This window comes from Camellia sinensis, chromosome 11, assembly GCF_055761805.1.
Source record: "Camellia sinensis isolate YWXY chromosome 11, ASM5576180v1, whole genome shotgun sequence".
Lineage (NCBI taxonomy): Eukaryota > Viridiplantae > Streptophyta > Magnoliopsida > Ericales > Theaceae > Camellia > Camellia sinensis.
Genome location: NC_138971.1, coordinates 139,935,234 through 139,954,554, shown reverse-complemented (window position 1 = coordinate 139,954,554; position 19,321 = coordinate 139,935,234). Strand labels below are relative to the sequence as shown.

At 35.7% G+C, this 19,321-nt stretch overlaps 1 protein-coding gene across 1 annotated transcript; it reads right to left on the bottom strand.

Moving 5' to 3' along the window:
- Nucleotides 1–744: 744 nt before the first annotated feature.
- On the bottom strand, nucleotides 745–15,111 carry LOC114323825 (arabinosyltransferase XEG113). The gene is made up of 13 exons (XM_028271501.2): nucleotides 14,677–15,111; nucleotides 13,370–13,666; nucleotides 13,054–13,259; nucleotides 12,344–12,449; nucleotides 6,115–6,371; nucleotides 5,829–5,964; nucleotides 4,060–4,154; nucleotides 3,912–3,965; nucleotides 2,645–2,758; nucleotides 2,054–2,152; nucleotides 1,841–1,960; nucleotides 1,373–1,459; nucleotides 745–1,266 (listed from the first exon to the last, which is right to left on the bottom strand). Exons 1-13 carry the CDS (start codon nucleotides 14,837–14,839, stop codon nucleotides 1,099–1,101), a joined length of 1,902 nt encoding a protein of 633 aa, XP_028127302.2. The 5' UTR covers nucleotides 14,840–15,111; the 3' UTR covers nucleotides 745–1,098.
- Nucleotides 15,112–19,321: the final 4,210 nt, after the last annotated feature.

Here is a 19,321-nt window from a genome sequence, read left to right as displayed (position 1 = left end):
GAATTCAAAAACACTAGACCATAACCAGAGGCTTTCAGCGCAAGTGGAAGTGGTGGTGGGTTGGTCAACAAAAGATGTTGGCAGGAGTGGAAATTGTGGTGGGATTAGGGTGGGTTAGATTTGAGAGGATAGGGATGGAGAAAAAAAAAAAAAAAATTTGATGGTAGGACAAAATTGTAATAAAAAAAATTAAGAGTCCAAAGTAAAAAGATATATTTAGGGCTTGTTCGGTTTGTTTTTGGGAGAGTCGTTTTTGAAAAAAATTTAGGAGAGTTGTTTTAGAATTTTTTTGATTTATTTGGTTGTATATTTTAAGAGAAAATTTTTTTGTGAGAGTTTGGGATGATTTGATATTTTGAAAGAATTGAGTAGATATATGTGAGAGAAAAAATGATTGAGAAGGAGAGAGGAGAGAGAAAAAGTGATTGATTGATGTGTAAGAGAGAGAAGTGATTTTAAAAATTGTTTGAGAAAAATCTCAAACCAAACAAATTTTGAGAAATTTTTTTCTAAAATTCATCTCCCAAATTCAAACCAAACAAGCCCTTAGCAACCCTTTTTTTTATGTACCCGGGCCGAAGTGCTGGCCACCCTTATGATTTTTAAATAAAAATAAAAATAAAAAAAAAAGAAGGGGGCAATAGAGACAAAATTTAAGGTTGAAGCAGGAAATAAATAAAATAAATAAAAACATATTTTATTGCTTCTACTGAATTGAAGGACACATTTCTCAGTCGCCAATAATGGTAGTCAAGGAAAGGAAAATAGATCATATTAAAAAAATTGAACAAAGTACATTTCTTCAGAATTCAGATGATGATTTTACTTCTCACCTCCCTTATGATTTGCTTCCACTTCTCAATTTGCATTTTCAAAATTCCTTCTATCACTAACACAAGTTCCCTCCTATTCCAAACATCATATTCTAAATTCTGCCTATAAATATAAAATTACATTCATCTGTGAGTAATCATACATATCTCTGCTTGTTTTCCCGAGTTCGGATTTTGAGCAACTTAGGACGTTTGTGTTCCTTCCATTTGCCTCCCACTGATTTGCTCATGTAATGACGAACCACAAGTTAGTTAGGGCTAGGACTCACCATGGCGGATGATCATCTTCGGGTTTTTGGGGTGGAATTGGTTTCCAATCAGGTTTCTCATCCCAATACATGTCGTAATATATGTGGCCAGGAGTGTGGTTTTGCACACAACACCATATACCTACGTATCGCTTCACACGATTCCTGAACTTTTCCTCCCTTGTCTGATCACATATTTTAGGGTTTACCTTAGTATATCATTACTTGGTTAAACATGACACATTTTTACATGTAAGATAATAATACCAAATATGGGAGAGAAAAACTCGCCTTGTCTGTGAAACCTAGGAAGGCATCTTGCATTGATGAGAATTGTATGACTTTGACATCCTTGAATGAGGAGAATACTGTTTTGAACTGTAACAACAAACAAGTAAACTCAGTGTGGTTGTAATAACTAACAAGTAAACTCATTTGGTTTTTTAATGAACGCCTACGAGGGACATACAATCCATAGTTCCAAACAACTGCAGATAGGGCAATCACCAAACAACTACTGTTCTTAATCAGAGGACCTGGACATATCATATGTAAGAATGCACAATGCAATGGCCTAAATACTTCACTTGACATTATTACTTCAAGTGAAAGATTGATGCTACTAGTCTCTCTCTTCCTAATGGATGAGGATGTGCAGACTATCAGTATTCACCGCAGTCTAGTTAATCAGCATAAAGATTAATAAGATTTGCAAACATGACTACAGTGACAGGAGGTTTATATAGGAATCTGCATTACCGTTTCCTCATTTCCGTTCTTGGGAAATTTGAGCACTCCTGTTGGACTCGTACTGTTTGATACATTGCAATTTTGTGATCCTTCTTGACAAAGTTGTACATCAAGCCATGACTCTTTCACCTGAAAACAAACATCAACACGGAGGAATTCCCGGTTAAGTGAATGAAAACAAGCAAATATTGTCCACTCCATATGAGTTTAATTTTGATATACCTGTCGGGGTACTGATGGATTGTCAAAGAAGGAATACTCCCTCAAATTGATCCCAGGACCAAATTCATCTGCTGGCATTTCCTTCAACATGACATTCACCTGCAGTGCAGCATAGTCTTTTTAGTGAGAGAACGCTATCAGACAGACAAATAACGAAAGATTGCATGCGGCCTTTAGAGTCATCTTAGTTTTAAAGTTTTTTATTGGTAGCTTTTGTGTTACACTTCAACTTAATAACAAACTGAAGTTATAAATGAAGACATCAGCTAATTAACCATTTGTTCAATTTTCTCCAGAAAATTTGAAACATGTATTATAGGAGCGCACAAAACCAAGAGAAATTTCTATAGAAATTTACAGAAGGATTATCTGAAATGAATATATTTTTAGAATATCATGCATAAAATGACCAACACGTAAATCATTACCACATAAAAAGCTTCCACAAAAAATAATTTAAGCAAAGGAAACAACCCATGTCAACAAACATCGCAAATTATCTTTGCCTAAGGGGACAAAAAATCACATTTGTAACAATTAGTTGTTTTTGTGGGTGCTGAGCACGGTTACAGTAATCAGAAAGAGCAGTACCTCAAACACATGATCCAAAGGGCAGAGAAAAGGCTGTCTTGTCATAGTCCCAATCAGAACTCCGGGATGTGGAAACCATAATCTATCCAACCTGCACCATAGTGGAGGCATAACCTAAAAGCACGAATAAAGGACAGAGAGATCAATATTTGTCCTATGAAACTACTCAACATCAGAAAGAAGGTAAATCAGCATGACCCTGTTTTGTGGCTATCTAGCAAAATGAATGCAGTTGGTATTCATACATTGAATTCCACATATAAATACGCATTGTTGAAGCCATAGCTGTTATTATGAAGTTGAATAGTTGTATGTAAGTAATTACCATAGTGCATGGCAAGGTGTAATGGAAAATGACCAGGCTACACGCATGAAATGCGGCTTTGAATTTGAAGGCAGCCACTTGGAATAAGGAGTTGAAATTTAGGTTTCTACCCCTCCCAAAACCCCAGTTTGATGGGATGAACACTTGGTAGCCTTTTAGATGGCGACTACACCTAGGATGGCTTACACTTTGTTTTGGTTCCTTAAAGAAGAAAAGCATTTCAAAGTGCAGAGTGTTTTCAATTCAAACTTTAAACTGTATGTGATTCTAAGCAATGCAAACTATCTTATTGCAACCATGTGTACCTGTATGACTTTGAGTTAATTGAATTTCATCATCAAGGAGATGAAGACATTGGAATATTTTAATTTGAACCCAAGTATCAAAAAGTCTGTTGGAATTTGTGCTGTAGAACAGCACAAGGAATCAATAATTATAGAGGAAGATGCATGATAAAGTAATGAACAATGATCTTTTATAGTAGTAAATGGTCAAATTTAGCATTATAAGGAAGTAAAAAATTTTGGGCTAAAGATGAGACTCTTTTACTAGAAACTGATGTAAGTTGTTCAAATGGTAATGATAATTCCCTGTATAATGACAACAGAGAGAGAGAAAGCAAGCAATTTTTTATGGTAATCCAAATGATGCAATAATATTATCCATTTTTTATGAGAAGTACATCCACCGTGTTTGGACCTACCAAGAACCAGGTTTTATCTACAAATCCCCAGGTAAAAAGTGTAACAAATTTATTTTCACAGGTGTAGCATGTGAACATGCAAATATATTAAAGATGAAAGTAATAATCATGGTGCTAATGATAATGGAAAACAAAATTTAACAGGCACTTTTCATCTTTGCTCCCTTAACAGAGTAGAGATCTCCCCTGGCTAAAACTACATCAACATCTAAGATGTCAAAGATCAGAATAATTCTTACCAGTGTACGATTCAACAAAGAAGCAATAGAAAGAGCTGTCCTTATTTGCTTCATCTGAGAGAACCATTCAAAACAGAATCAATAAATTGCAATAAAGTATTATCAAAATTGTAATAGAGGCACGTAGGATTAGGTTAATATTGCATACTTGGTAATTAATGAGAGAAAAATGTGATTCAATAGTATGCTCCCCGTCTAGTAACAAACTCTTTGGAATAGATGGCTTAAAGGTCAAGAAACCTCCTGCATAAAATTCTCAACAAAATTAAATTACAGCAATATTCTTGCAGCCCTAGGGGAATGTTATCAAAGACCCAAAGCTCATGTAGGTTACTTTTACTCTGTTGCATCATCCATGATTATCCAATTAGTTAAGCGAAGAAATTCTACAAGAGAGAAGAAGGTACAATTTACATGGTACTAAATTACCAATTGCAGAAGCACCAAGAAACATTCAAAAAATGGGCAAGCTGGATGAAGATAATGAGTAGCAAGAGAATATAAAATTAAAAATAAATATCATGTGAGAAAGTCCACAGACAATTTATGTTACGAGCATCAAGACCCATCAGGCCATCACTGGAATTTTAAGTACATACCTTTGAAGATGCTACAAAAACAAGGGGAAAGCCTGAATGTAAGATGCTTGAGTTATTAACAAATAGAAGGTGGGTGCATGATTTAATAAAAGAGATGCCCCTATATATAGTAAAATGGAAAATATTTCTCTGCGTCCAGCCCCAAATATTGGGAAAGTGTCAAGTTGAGTTCCATATATGCTGGCCATTTTCCCTTATATATTGATGATTGTCATAAAGTAAGATTAATGGTATTTTAACATTATTATTAACTCATGCACACAAGCAGGTGCATGAGCTTCAATGCTAAGTCTAGATAATCTGGGTAAAATAGCTTGTCATATAGAACTGTGGAGGAGAGTAAAAACCAGACCAGGATTTTAACCTGATTTGAATTAGGGGCAAGAAAGGTACCAATTATGGTTTTAGTTACTGAAAGGACGTACAGCATTAATGAAAAAGGCTATACAAGAATGAATCTCATAAAGAAGAAACATGTCAGATTTTGGAAGCATAAATCAAAAGGAACCAAGTTAATGTGAAAAATAAAGGCACAATTTGCACAAAAGAAGATAGGATGGATTAAGGTAACTTTCTTTCTTTTGAAAAGTCAAGTCAATTTTATTTAGTGCCAAGTAGCCACTACCCACACGTACAAAAAGAAACAAAACCAACATCCCTTCACATCAAATCAGAATTCTGTAGCATCCAAAAAATCCAAAAAGAAGTCCAAAGCAAGGTTAAAATACTTCCACCACTATTCTCAGGAACACCAAAGACACCCCAAACATAGTCAACACCATAATCTACCCCTCACCAGCCACCCTACAATGGATAATTAATCCACTGACTTCCCTGCCTTCAACACCCATTTCGAAGGACTTTTCTCCTTTTATATTTCCCCAAGTTGTCTTCCACCTTCCAAATGTCTTTTAATGTATAAGTCTCTTCCCAAGGGCTTACTAATTTGAAGTATGATTTAACCTCAAATTTTCCAAACTTTGAGGCCCTTATCTAGATTTTGTCCTCCCGCATCCTCAACAAACCACCCTATACAAGGTCTTCATAAACTCCACCATATCAATCTCCCAAACATGTAAATCCCAATGGACTATGTACTGACAATCAGCCATCACAATTATTTTATCAGCATCAAACCCCTAAGAAAGAAGAAAATAAATGCTAAAATCCCAGGCCAAACAATATCTTATCATATGCAGGCCCTATAGATGAGCCATATTACTCTTACAATGCCTTGCAAATTATAAAGGCTACAGGGCAGGCAATTTTTGGGAATAAAATGCCAAATGCAAAAATGTATATATCATGAAAAAAATACCTGGTGAATCATAATATTCCGGTGGGTCATAAAAAATCATGGCTTCACGTAGTCGGTGACGCTTTCCTTCAGTACCTGCATATTGGAATGTAGTATGTACAGCATATGGCTCCAATCTGAGTTGTTGATACATTGCCTACAAGCACAAAGAAATGCTCAGCATACCTTTTATGATCAAGCAAATTGAGGTAATGAACCGTTACTCTGGAAATCCACAATGAGATTAAAAAAACAAATGAAGATGAGACCATGCCAATATCTCAAAGAACTGTCCTATTGGTCCTACCTGGACAAAATAAGTATGCCCGCTGCAAAATATACTTGCTGGCAGGACCCCCAGCTTGAGCTTTCCATCATAAGCATATGCAAGTTCACTGTCCTCATCAACAGATGGCCCCAACTGCCTGCGTACTAGTTCGTTAAAACCATTTTGGTCCCATATCTTATCATCAGCTAGAAGCATATCCTTCCATTCATTTGCCAATTTTTTTGTAGCATCTGAAGGCCGCCAGTGGAAAATTCCTATATTATATGCAGCGCCAACTGTCCAAGGTGAAAGAAGAATTTTATTATTAAACTGGTCTCTGAAAAGTAAGCATATAAGTATGACAAAAGTCAGATTTCACTAACTGCAAATTGCCTATTTTATCATAGCAATGATTTGAACACGTACATCAACTGGAAAATTAACTCACAGTTTACTAAAATCATAAGGAATGCATAGAGTTCCAATACGCAGATTAAGCTACACCAGTAATGGTATGAACAGATCATGCTTGAGAAGATACAAGGTCTACCTGGACCCAGCATTTCCACCCAGTTCTCCATCTCAACAGGTTTGGATCCATGCATGGAATCACGAATCCCTGACAAATAACATCAGGTTTTCTATTTCCATTTGAATCTCAAATTTGACCTTTTACATAGAGAAGCACACACTCCATCATTGCAGTTCCAAACCAGGTATAAATTTATAATTCCAATTTAGTACAACTGAATGAATACATCACCAACCAATTATTGATCAGATCCAAAATCCTATTGCCATCCTTTGGGCCAGATCAACTCAAGCTTCACCTAAAGTACAAGGGCCAAAACCCGTTATTAACCTGAGATCTGTCTGGCCAGGCTTACCCTCCTCTATGGAATGAACTCCAAAGGAATTTAGGCAAGACTAATCAAACTCTCAACTGCAATTGATTATTTTTATGATACTAATATATTACTTCTAGAAAGGAAAACTCTGGTCCAAGACCTTCAGTCGGAAACGAAAGCACTTGCATGCATACAAAAACTTCTATGGTTAAGACAGTTCAGAAAATATAGCAGTATTTATAACATACAGTGAAAGTAAAAGCATTGATTCTAGGTATTAAGATACATTTTTTTCAGCGAAAATGTCACTTCAAACTTCACTTTTTGGGCAGCGATCATTTTCCAAAAAGTTAGTCAAGGACTGATTGTATTTCTTCTTCTTAAACACTGAAGATAAGTCAATTTACAAGTGATAGTGTTAAAATCCACCTACTCTCCACCTACTTCACCCACTTAAACCTACTCCACTAAACCTAACCCACTACACCACTACCACCTCACCTACTCCACTAAACCTAACCCACTACACCACTATCACCTCCACTTCACCTACTCCTTACCTACTACACACTCACCCTCTTCTATATATAGGAATCATGAATCATTGTAATAGATATCAATATATATCAATCAATAATACATTAATTTTTCATGGTATCAGAGCAAGGTTAAGAAGCTAGTAATTCTGCTTCACCGGCGGGCGGCAGCCTCGCCTTGGCCGCCCGCCGGACCTCCACACATTCCTTCACTCCGCTGCCACAAATTCCACATCTCTCTCTCAATTTCTTTTACACTCTCCTGGCATCAAACCAAGGAGACCCACGGCTCTCTCTCCCTCTCTCTAGATTTAGTATATACAGAGAGCTATGGAGTCTAAGCCAAGCTTACTGAGGAACATTCTGGTTCGACTCTTTGTCTTCGGTGTTCTCATCATCGCCGTCCGATTCGCCTACGTCGTCACCATCAGAGGCGAATCCTGCGATCTCGGAAGCTTCTGCTTCTTTTCCTCGCCGGAAAATCTCAACCTCGTGATCGGCGTCCAAAATCGCAGGTCATCGGCGATCATTTCAAACGACGCCGCCCTGATTGCATCGTCAGCGACATGTTCCATCCCTGGACTGCCGACCTTGGTGCTCGCCTCGGCATTCCCAGGTTCTTGTTCTATGTTACAGAGACATTTGCTTTGCCGGGTCTCCCCGATGATAACATCATATTTACCAAGAGAAAAATCCCATACTGGTTTAAGGAGAATCATATTTACCAAGAGAAAAATCCCATACTGGTTTAAGGAGAAAGGAACTGGTTATGGACAAATAATTGACGAGGTCATGTTACTTTCCAACCCTTCTCTTGGTAAATACCAAACACCATTGCAAACCATTTACAAATTTGCACAACCAATCATATTTTATTTATCTCAGGGAACAACCCCGATCACACTTTTACACACACAAAAAAAAAAAAAAAAAAACAACCAAACAATCAACACAAACCACAACACCACAAGATTTGTTTTCTTTTCTGCAGACGGCCACCCACCGACCTCACTTTTTCGCCTATTCCGCCGGTCTTTTCTTCTTGCCTCCGTCCTGGGCGGCCCTTGACGGTGTTACCTCCGTGTTTCCCACTCCACTGGGCATGATCACTCCACCCTGCTCCTCCACTACAGCATATGGCGGACCTCCAAATCGGAACATAACGGTGGCCTTCCGCTTCAGCTCCTTGTTTTCTGCCTTTAGCACACTTATCTCTGCTCGCGCATCCTTATACATGCGTTGGAGCAGAGCCAGCTGGGAGTTTAACTGTTGCACCTCATTTGTCCTGCTCTGCAGCCGGTGCGACAAGTTTGTAACCGCAGTCATGGTTTCCACACATGACTTCAGAGTATACTGATTGGCCTCAATATCAGTTTGCACCGCCATTTTTTGCTCCACCGACCGCATCGGAAAGTTCAACGGAGCAAAACCAGAGGCGCTTGGTTGAGGTTCACTGGCCACCGCACCAGTTATCTCTCTTGTTGACTCGTTGAGGTCGGGAAAGAGAGTGAGCAGACCTCGGGATGAAGAGGCCATATTCTGGGTAGCTGGACGGGAAGAAGAGGCCATGTTTTTGGGTTGCTAAGTGTTTCAGAGAAGCAGCGATTACCGATTGGTACTGTCAGACAAGGTTGGTTACAGAATGTTACAGAGAACGAAGAGGTTTCAACTGGTTTGTTATGCTTCCAAGCCTCAGACTTCGCTTTGGTTTATAAAGACAGAGACGACGAGGCCGACACGCGCTCTGTCAATCACGTGCATCGCCGCGTGTCAGGCGCCCCTTTTGATGGCTCGACGCTTTCTGTCGGGCACGTCTTTTGATGAAGTGGGCGCGCCTTTTGATGGCACGCCTTTTGATGGCACACCTTTTTATGAATTGGGCACGCTTTTTGATGGCACGCCTTTTGAAAGATTGGGCACACCTTTTGAGGGTGCGACTTTTTAAGGGTCCGACAAGACTCTGTAAACTGTCCCGACATTGATTTCGGTTAGCTCCTTTATGGGTCCGACAAGACTCTGTAAACTGTCCCGACATTGATTCCGGTTAGTTTCTACAAGGGTCCGACAAGACTCTGTAAACTGTCCCGACATTGATTCCGGTTAGTTTCTACAAGGGTCCAGCAAGACTCTGTAAACTGTCACAACAACTATCACAACATTGTCTGCTACAACGGTCCGACATGACCCCGTAAACTGTCTTCTACATCGGTCCGACATGACCCCATAAACTGTCTTCTACATCGGTCTGACACGACCACACAGTGTCTGCTACAACGGTCCGACACGACCCCATAAACTGTCTTCTACATCGGTCTGACACCGCCATCCAGTGTCCTCTACACCGTTATGACACCACCATACAGTGTCCTCTACATGGTTATGACACCCCCATACAGTGTCCTCTACAACGTTATGACACCACCATCCAGTGTCTTCACCAATGGTCTGACACGACCATACAGTGTCTCTTATCCTCTTTTATTTTTATGTATTTTCTTGTTTTGTTACTCTCTCCAAACTCAAGTTGGTTAGTTCCTATCCCCCTTGAGTTTGCGGGGGGCTGTTAAAATCCACCTACTCTCCACCTACTTCACCCACTTAAACCTACTCCACTAAACCTAACCCACTACACCACTACCACCTCACCTACTCCACTAAACCTAACCCACTACACCACTATCACCTCCACTTCACCTACTCCTTACCTACTACACACTCACCCTCTTCTATATATAGGAATCATGAATCATTGTAATAGATATCAATATATATCAATCAATAATACATTAATTTTTACAGATAGTCATTAACAAACCAGCAGCTGAGTGAAACTTGAGAAGATACAGAAGAATTTCTAATGAGGAGCTGTAAATATTAGTTGGTGAATTAGGACGTAAGGAGCAGAATTTCAGTCGTTAGAAGCTTACCCCTCAACAAAGCTTTTCGGGAAATTGACTTTGCAGATATACTTAAACGAGTAATCATTGTAGAAGGGTAGTGGAGGGGAGATATAGGATTGAGCGGGGAGATTGGATGTCGAGTGAGGTTCACTTCACTCCTCTTATGCAGTGGGGTAATGGAAGAGCATCAGGAAGGGCTGACATTAGTTCTGTGACCGTATCAGTCATGATCAGAAATGGCCAAGAAGTTTAATTTTGGCATGACCATTCGAGTGCGAAGGAACTTTATTTTTTTTGATCGGCAACAAAACAAAATTTTATTAAAGAAGAAATGTAGTACAATAGAGGACAAGATGTCCACAAAATAAAACAAGGACAATTCAATGCAAAAGAAAACAAGGAACTAAACATCGCACACTGACACCCAATCCCTAGAGATCATAAAGAGTAGAATCCGTTTAAAGGGGAAGCCACTGAAATCCAAAAAGATATCAAAACACGGACTTTATCCCATATGAAAAATCTAGAAATCGCCTAGATATTGATTTGTGATTATGTATCAATTTTAAAGAGTAAATAGCAATCGCAATCAAACAATCAAAGACAAATCAACACAACGATTTAATGTGAAAAAACCACAATTAGAGCGCCTCCAATTGTAATAAAAAACCACGGGCAAAAATCACAAAACAATCCACTAAGAAAACTTAAAGAAATTACACGAGTGTACTCTCAATTACTTAGCGAATCTATACCCGAATTGAACTGACCCCTATATGCCTCTTTTAACCCCGTCTTCACCTCGGAATTGTCTTACCCAACGTTGAATCCACAACGCCAATGTCAAATCACGACAATGAGCCACTCCGGAATCCACCAAAACTTCAAGCCCGAATTCCACGGAATCCACCGAAGAACAAGACTCTTTTGTATTGAACGAAACAAGCAATCCTTTTATGTATACTTTTCAAACTAGATTTAAACTCAAACAAACATAAAAAAAAAAAAACTAGCAAAGAAGCTCCATATATAAACCCTAATATCCAAAAAGAAGATTTGGAAGTCGTAACCCTAAAAACGGATGAAACCACATATTTATAGAAAACTGATCCGCGATCTCTGCTCGAGCGGACCTCGCTCGAGGTTAAAATCCCAACTTCTAGTACTTTTACAGACAGGTCAAACTTCTGGAACTAAACGGTCTTCGCTCGAGCGCACAAATGGCCGCTCGAGCGGACAAGCAACTTCGAATGCATTTTTGCATTTTGCTTCGGGGGCACTGCCCCTCGACCCTGCCTGGGTGCTGCCCCAGACCTGCCAAGGGGCGCTGCTCACTGGACCCCTGCGAGCTGACAGGGCAGTTTGATCCCTAACATAGTCAGGGAAGTGACAAACAGAAAAAATAAACTTCCAAAACATCTCTGCAAGACACAATTCGGGTTGGATTCATATCTAAAACTTATAGCCTCACTGAAATAAAAAATCGAATACAATTACAACTGAAAGAAATTTTGTCAAACGGGATTACCAAGAATAAAAACCTCACACCATAAGTGATCCAAATCCCCATATTTGTCTTCAAAGATACTTGCATTTCTTTGAAACTAAAGCCTCGGGTGTCATTCAGGATGGCAGCTGATAAGGAGGCATGAGAAGCAGATAATGTCAGGATGAATGAAGGGGAGTAGTTTTAGATTCCTAGTTTCAGGAGGTATGCAAGGCCAAAGCAAGCTTAAAAGCCCTTTGAAGTTGGAATGCCAATCAAACATTGAAAAATTTTCAGTTCAGCGTCACTGGTTGGAGAAAGTGCATACATCATAATCTTCCTGGAGATTTACTAAATGTAGGTCATGAAGACTAAAAGAACATTACATGATTATAAAATAACAAGTATCAACTAGTAACTACTATTAAAAAAGAAAAAAAATGCTTAAATAAAAAAAATGGAAACAAAATTAAAAACGTGTATTCATATAATCATTACCTTCTTTCCATATGTCCAACCTGTCATCAGCAACTGTTGGCGAAACTTGATCACTCGAAGTCAACACATCTGCTTCTGGAAAACGAGCAAGATATGGAAGGGGGTTCTGCTCCAGCAAGATAGCAGATGGTGCAAAGAATGTACCAACAGGGGGGGAAAAAAAGGAACAAATTTGTTAAGGTATTTATAAAGTAAAGGAATTATGTCATCTCATTAAGATAATTTTACAGCTCCCAGCGGATAAGTTAGAGAAATATAATCAACAATGTTAGGAGTGAAAAAAAGGGAGGGGAGTAGGTGCATGGGCATATGGTAATAGAAGTTCAAAAAGATTAGGGAGTAGGTCTTTTTTATGAAACAGGAAACAAACTTTTCCACCTGATTATCCACAAGATTTTGCTAATAATTGCAGAAAGGAAGCGTAACCAATGTACTTTCTTTCACATTTACCCAAACAGACCGTCTAAATAACAAATGTGGGTACCAGGAAAGCAACAGGATATCAAATGGTTGTAAAGCCCCGAGGAAACAAACTCAAGGAAGAGTAGTTCCTATACATTAATAGAGTTCAAAAAGCTTGCTTTTTTTTTTTTCAAAATTTTTCCTCTAGTGTTTCCAAGAGAGAAATAATAAAAAATTCATGACTGCACAGAATTCATTACATAAAGAAAGCTAGCAACCATAACCAAGAAAACAAGCATAAAAGGTACCTTTAACCAGACCATGTCTGTATCACACATCAGTAGTTCAAAGCCAAATGGTAGGATTGTATCTATTAGAACAACCTTTTCTCTCCCCATTTTGTGAAATGTTGCTGAGCCCCATCCAACATCTGTAGTGCTCATATGGCTACCCATGTCAAAAACTGGAATGCCTTTCCAGTACAAAGCCTCTAACAGTTTTGTGTCCATTGCACCTATGAGAACATATAAATTTTCTTAGAGAGATATGTTTGTTTAGGTAAAAAATTCAGAACTTTAAGTTTAAGCTCCAAAGGCATCCATGGCTCATATTACGGGAACTTACCAACAAGGATATTGTCTAAACCCAAATCTGTAAGGTGTTTAACCCATGTCAAGATAAAATCCATGAAGGCATAATTGCCAAAGGTCATTATGATAATGTTATCTTTCACCCTTTTCTGAACCAAGCCTTTTGTCAACCGGAATGTTTTCAAAGGTGGCATTTTTGAACCAGAAGGGGGAACCTCCCAAATTGGTTTCCTCAACTTGTTTTGTGACTGTGGTGCCGGTGACAGTACTACACCCACTGTTGTTAGTTGAGAAGAGTTAGGTAGTTGATCCCGGGGGGGAGATTCGACATCTAAAATATGACAAACATATAAATTAGTAAAAGAAAAAATAATTGGAGAATTAAAAGGCAACAAGAGAGGAAAAGCAAAGAGTAAGTTTAATGTAACAAGGAAGAACATAATCAAAATTGTTGCAAAAATTGAATGAAATTCCAGGAAAAAAAACATTATTTATTATGTGTTGGAACAAAAGAACTATCCCATGTGCGAAATGTATGCTTGGTATCTAGCTTGACCAGACCAGACTACTGAAAAGGTAAAAAGTGCAGACAACTGCAACAACACTTGCTAAAAACTAATTTCAGTCCACTTGGTCCAAAGTATAGTTGAACATATAAAGGTTTTTTTTCCACCCCCCATTTAAAAGAACTATAGAGTTGGTCCAAATCCATCTTTTTGTTCAGTTATATATAAAGATTGAGCATGTATATGCAATTAAATTTCCCTTTCCCTTGACAACCAAGATCCAAAGACAGCTAAGGGTCCGTTGGGAGAATAACTCAAATTCAGATTTGATAGCTCACCTATGAATTTCAAAATTGAATAAAATGATTTTATCATGATAAGTAGTTGTTTCAAATCATGTTAAAAATTTTCTTCCATCTACAAGGATCCAACTAAAATACATTTATTTAATTTCAACAATATTCTAACTTTAAATCTCTTAATTCAAAATCCACATCCATCCAAACAGACCATAAGTGTGATTCTCCACATCTCTTTTGGTGCCAGTAATCTGAACAGCAAGTGCTCTACACTTCAATTTCCCTCCCAAACACATGCAAATTGACAACAAACCAACCTCATCAATTCATTTCCATACACTAATACAATATTCTAAGTTCAACCCACTTACTAGACTCAGCTCACTAATCTCAAAATCGTTCAAATCGAAATATTTGTAAACTCACATTGCAAAATGAAGTGATGAAATTCAAATAAACACATAATCAAATTAGAAGAGAGAGAGAGAGAGAGAGAGAGAGAGAGAGAGAGAGAGAGAGAGAGGGAGAGAGAGTACGGGAGGAAACTTGAGGGAACCAGGAGGGGGAGGAGGAGGAGGAGTAGACGGCGGAGAAGACATAGAAGGAAGAGAATAGGATTCCGATGATGACGGTGGCGTAGATCGTCAAGAACAATGGCTTCGAATTCGCTATCTCTTGGAATTGGTTCCTCCAACCCATTCTTTGAATTGCTGGTTCTGATGATGATACTCACGCAATTGTATCTACGAACAACAACACAGCATTGCTCAACACCATTCTACATATACATATATGTGGATTGAGATGAGAAATTGAGAGATTGTATAGAAGGGTTTTAGTTTTGGGATGTGGTGGAATGAGAAGCAAATCGGAGTGAAGAGGAGTGCGTGGCCAGGCAGGGAAAGTCGTCGCTCACATGGCTGTCTGAATCTGTCAAAGTTGGCATAAGTTTGGACCGCTCTTAATTTATTGTTTTTATTAATTAATTGGATTATTAATCACTCATTCACCAAAAAAAAATAAATTATTAATCACTCATTCACCCAAAATAAATAAATAATTTTATTTGGAAATAAGTTAATTAATAATTTTTTTAACTTTTTATGAAAAAAATATATAAAAAGTGAGATAAAAAAATAAATATGCTATTTTAAGTTGTTCCCAAAAAACCCTTATTTTCCCACTACATTTTAATGAGAATTTTAATTTTATTATTATTATTTTGTCTGCCTATTTTTCCATAATTTTAAAGAAAATGCTCAAAATCTTAAAATATGAAACGGTCCACCCTCGTTTCACCTTGATAATTTAAGGGTTCATTTTTGTAAAACTCATTAAATAAATTAAATATTAGCAATTATACAATTGGATTATATTTTTTTATTACAAAAATGAATGGCATGTATCATTTCTAACATTGAGCGTTCATTTTTAGAAGATAATGTGATCAAATCATTAGATTATTGATATCAGATTAATTTAATTTTTTTTTTGTATAAATATTTAATCAATTAATCTTATAAAATGAACGATTTGAATTACAAAAATTCACCTCAAATAACAGATAACCTGCACGATTAAAATATTACCCTTTAAATGGATTATTAGTTACTGGACAATTTCTCGGCACTAATTGTACTATTTACACCTTTCTTTTAACTTAGAATTAATTATATAAGAATTCTATTTATAAATATTATGGTAGTTCAGGTCTTATTTAAGATTTTTTAAATCAATAAGTCATATATTTAGTAAAAATGATAATATTATCATTTTTTTTCTAATTTTTAAAATTAAAAACATTATCAATTTTGCATAGTAATGTTATAGATATTTATTTCACTAATTGATAAAAAAAAAAAAAAAGAGTATGAGATTAAACTTTTTTGCTTTTCTACATATTGGTTTGATTCAACTATATAATAAAACGATAACATTATCAGTTTTTTTTCAAATTTTAAAACTGAGAACAGTATCAGTTTTTTCATTTATAAAGTTTTTTTTTTTTTGTTTTTAAGTTTTGCACATTAATATTCTATCATCATACTCCTTTATAGACACAAAATTTTTAATTTTGTACAAAAAAATAATTCAATGTATTATTTTAGTTTTGCGCACATAATTTTTTCTTTTTAGTTTTTTTCAATTTGAAAGTTTATATTTTTAAGTTTTTAAAATTAAAATAAATATCAAATCATCATATTCCTTTATAGATAATCATAAATGATGAACAATCATTATTTGAAAGACAATTCCAACTATTAAAAATTTAATGGGACTTGAATGTCTAAAAAATCATAGTTAAGACTTAATAGAGTATAAGTTCATAAATTAAGACTTGTGTGTAAATACTCCTTTAACTTATTATACTCATTTTCCCTTACATTTAATGAAAAATTATTTTTTTAATCTCTTTCTATATTTTCATAATCCGAAAGGAAAATGTTTAAAATACCCTTTAAATTTATTCCGCTAGCTTCATGCTTGGCATAAAAATAAAAAATTATTCCCATGATGTGGATTATATATTATTATTCTTTTTTTGTTAATTTGCTTATAAATCAATCAATCAAGACTCTCAACTATAATTACGTAAGTGTAAATAAATTTAATTTTTCTTGTTAAAGAATCTCTAATATTACTAAAATTTTAAATATATTTTTATCTCTATCTTCAACCATTCTCTCTACACCCTCTTTCTCTTTGTTTTTCTCTCTTATGGCCCTGTTTGGTACAGCTTAATTTCAGCTTATTTCAGCTTTCAGCTTAATTTAAGCTATTTTGATGTGTTTGGTTTAGCTTATAGCTTATAACTTATAGCTTTGTGGAAGTCAGAAAACAGCTTATTCTTTGAGTGGGGCAGGAGATGCTTTAAGAATAAGCTGGAAATCAGCTTAAGCTGAAAGTTATAAGCTATAAGCTGTTTAGGCATAAGCTATAAGCACTTTCCCACAGCTCTACCAAACAGGGCCTATGTCTCTTCTTCTCCCACATAAGAGGAAGTCATAGAATAAATAATTTAAAATTTTGAAAGAGAATGATGGTGATTGAAAGGTTTAGAATTTATGAGGAAAAGAGATGGGGAGAAGAGAGGAACTGAGGGATGAGTTTGTCGAGGTGAGAAAGTGAGGGCTTTGGGTGATGGTGTGGAAGATGACTTTTTTCAAAAAACATAATTAAAATTGTTTGTGTTTGAATTTTATTTGCCAATCAAGGTTGAATATACTTGATTTGTTCGATATTTTTCGATCAAACAAACTAAGGGTTGTTTTGAAATTTGTTTATTTTTTATTTTTTTATTTTTTTTAATTTAGTAAATTTTTTTTTAAAAAAAAAATTCAAAAAAAAAAAGATTTTGAAATTCTACTCGACAAAATGAATCAGAAAATTATAATTTAAAAAAAAAATCTAGAAAAGTCAAAAAAAAATCTTTTTGGACTTATTTTGGCTTTTTCAATTTTTGTTTGCAATTTTTCAAAAAAAAAAAAAACTTTTAAAATCATCTCGACAAGACGGATCGAAAAAATAAAAAAATTAACATAATACTAAAAACAAAAAATAAAAAAAAATGGGAAAAAGATGTGGTTTGTTTTGGATTGCCATGCTTAGCTTTAATTGTTTAAATAATCTTAAAATCTTCAATAAATGGATTATTCCCATGTATTTTATTTTTATTTTTATTTTTTATATATGAAAAGAAACTGCCGAACTTGTCATAAGTCAAATAAGAAAATAAAGGAACTCATTTAAGACAACAATAAAAAGGGTGCTTACATTTAGCTTTTCTGTATTATCTTGAGTCGGGGTGAAGTTTTAACTAAAAAATGTTTAATGTGGTTTCGTTTGGTTCCTTTGACTTTTTTTTTTTTTTTTTACACTTATAATTATTTCAAGCATTTCAACTCTATTTTTTCAAATAACATAAGTCCATATCAAAATCATATAAAATAGCTCACAAATAACTTTTTAACACTTACATAACTTGTGGGAGAGAGGATCTAGCTGAGCATGTAAACATGTCCGTTAATAGGTTATTCATTGTATGAATTGTAATTGGGTAACATTGTCACACTCAATTATTTATGCAAGTTAGAACGAATTGATAAGGGGTATTTAACTTAGGTTTGTTTATAAGAAAAAATTATTAGGTGTTTAAGAGGCGTCATGCATAACTATATATTACCAGCCAATCACTACCAATCATAATTTCACTGGACAGATAACCTCTCATGGATGGGTGCTTGTAAAAGTCAAAAGCAAACCAACGAGTCCAACGATTGATCCCTATGCACTTGTATGAGTTCATCCACTACACCAACAACCATAATTTTACTAGACTCTAGCGTACATCTTATGGGTGTATTAAGAAAATAGAGGGACCAGATTTTCTCCTGTGGACTGGACGGTGTTACTTAGGCTTGTCAGACCCATCACGGGTCTAATTTTGTTAATCCGAACCGTTTAATGTGTTGGATTCATTGAGTACTTCATTCTTGAAAAAAATTACGTTCATCGGACATCGATAGCCACTTGATTAGAATATATTTTTGTCCACAATTTATTTTTAAAATCATATTAACCATTGACAAAAATATTATATAATTAAGTGATTGTCGATATCCGATCAACATATTTTTTTGTTGGAATAAAGTAATCGAAAAGCTCTACACATTGAACAGTTCAGATCATCAAAATTAGACTTGCAGTGAGCCTCATGGACCCAACAATACACTCCATTCCAATTTCGGGTCAGAGATAAGACAATCTGAAAATAAATTAGTGAAATATAAAAGAGAAAAAAAATAAAAAGTTATCAAAATTTAAAATCAAAATTTGAGTAGCTAGTAATTATGAGAATATGAGTGAATTTTTAGAAAATTATGAAGGGTATCTTGGCACTACCCAAAAGCAAAGGCCTGAAGAAAATTTTTAAAAATAATAATAATAATAATACACATCACATTTTATAGCCAATAAAAAAAGAGTTTATTCATGTATGGGTTTGGATTAGATTATTTTAATACACATGTTGTAGTTGTTTAAACCTGCACAAATCTGTCTGTATAGCATCTCTAAGTGGAGTCATGCAAGATGATGGAGACTTAGGCCCTTTTTATTTCACTGGATATAAAATTGAGTATATAATATGATGTGAAATTTAGTCTAGATATATAATGAATA

Bases quoted from the DNA above. Each gene is read 5' to 3' on its own strand.
- LOC114323825 (XM_028271501.2), bottom strand. From the start codon at position 14,839: ATGGGTTGGAGGAACCAATTCCAAGAGATAGCGAATTCGAAGCCATTG. The intron at 1,961-2,053 runs GTATATCAAAAT...GTTTGTTTTCAG, and splicing joins ATCCATCAGTACCCCGACAG to GTGAAAGAGTCATGGCTTGA. The intron at 1,267-1,372 runs GCGAGTTTTTCT...ATATGTGATCAG, and splicing joins TCCTAGGTTTCACAGACAAG to ACAAGGGAGGAAAAGTTCAG.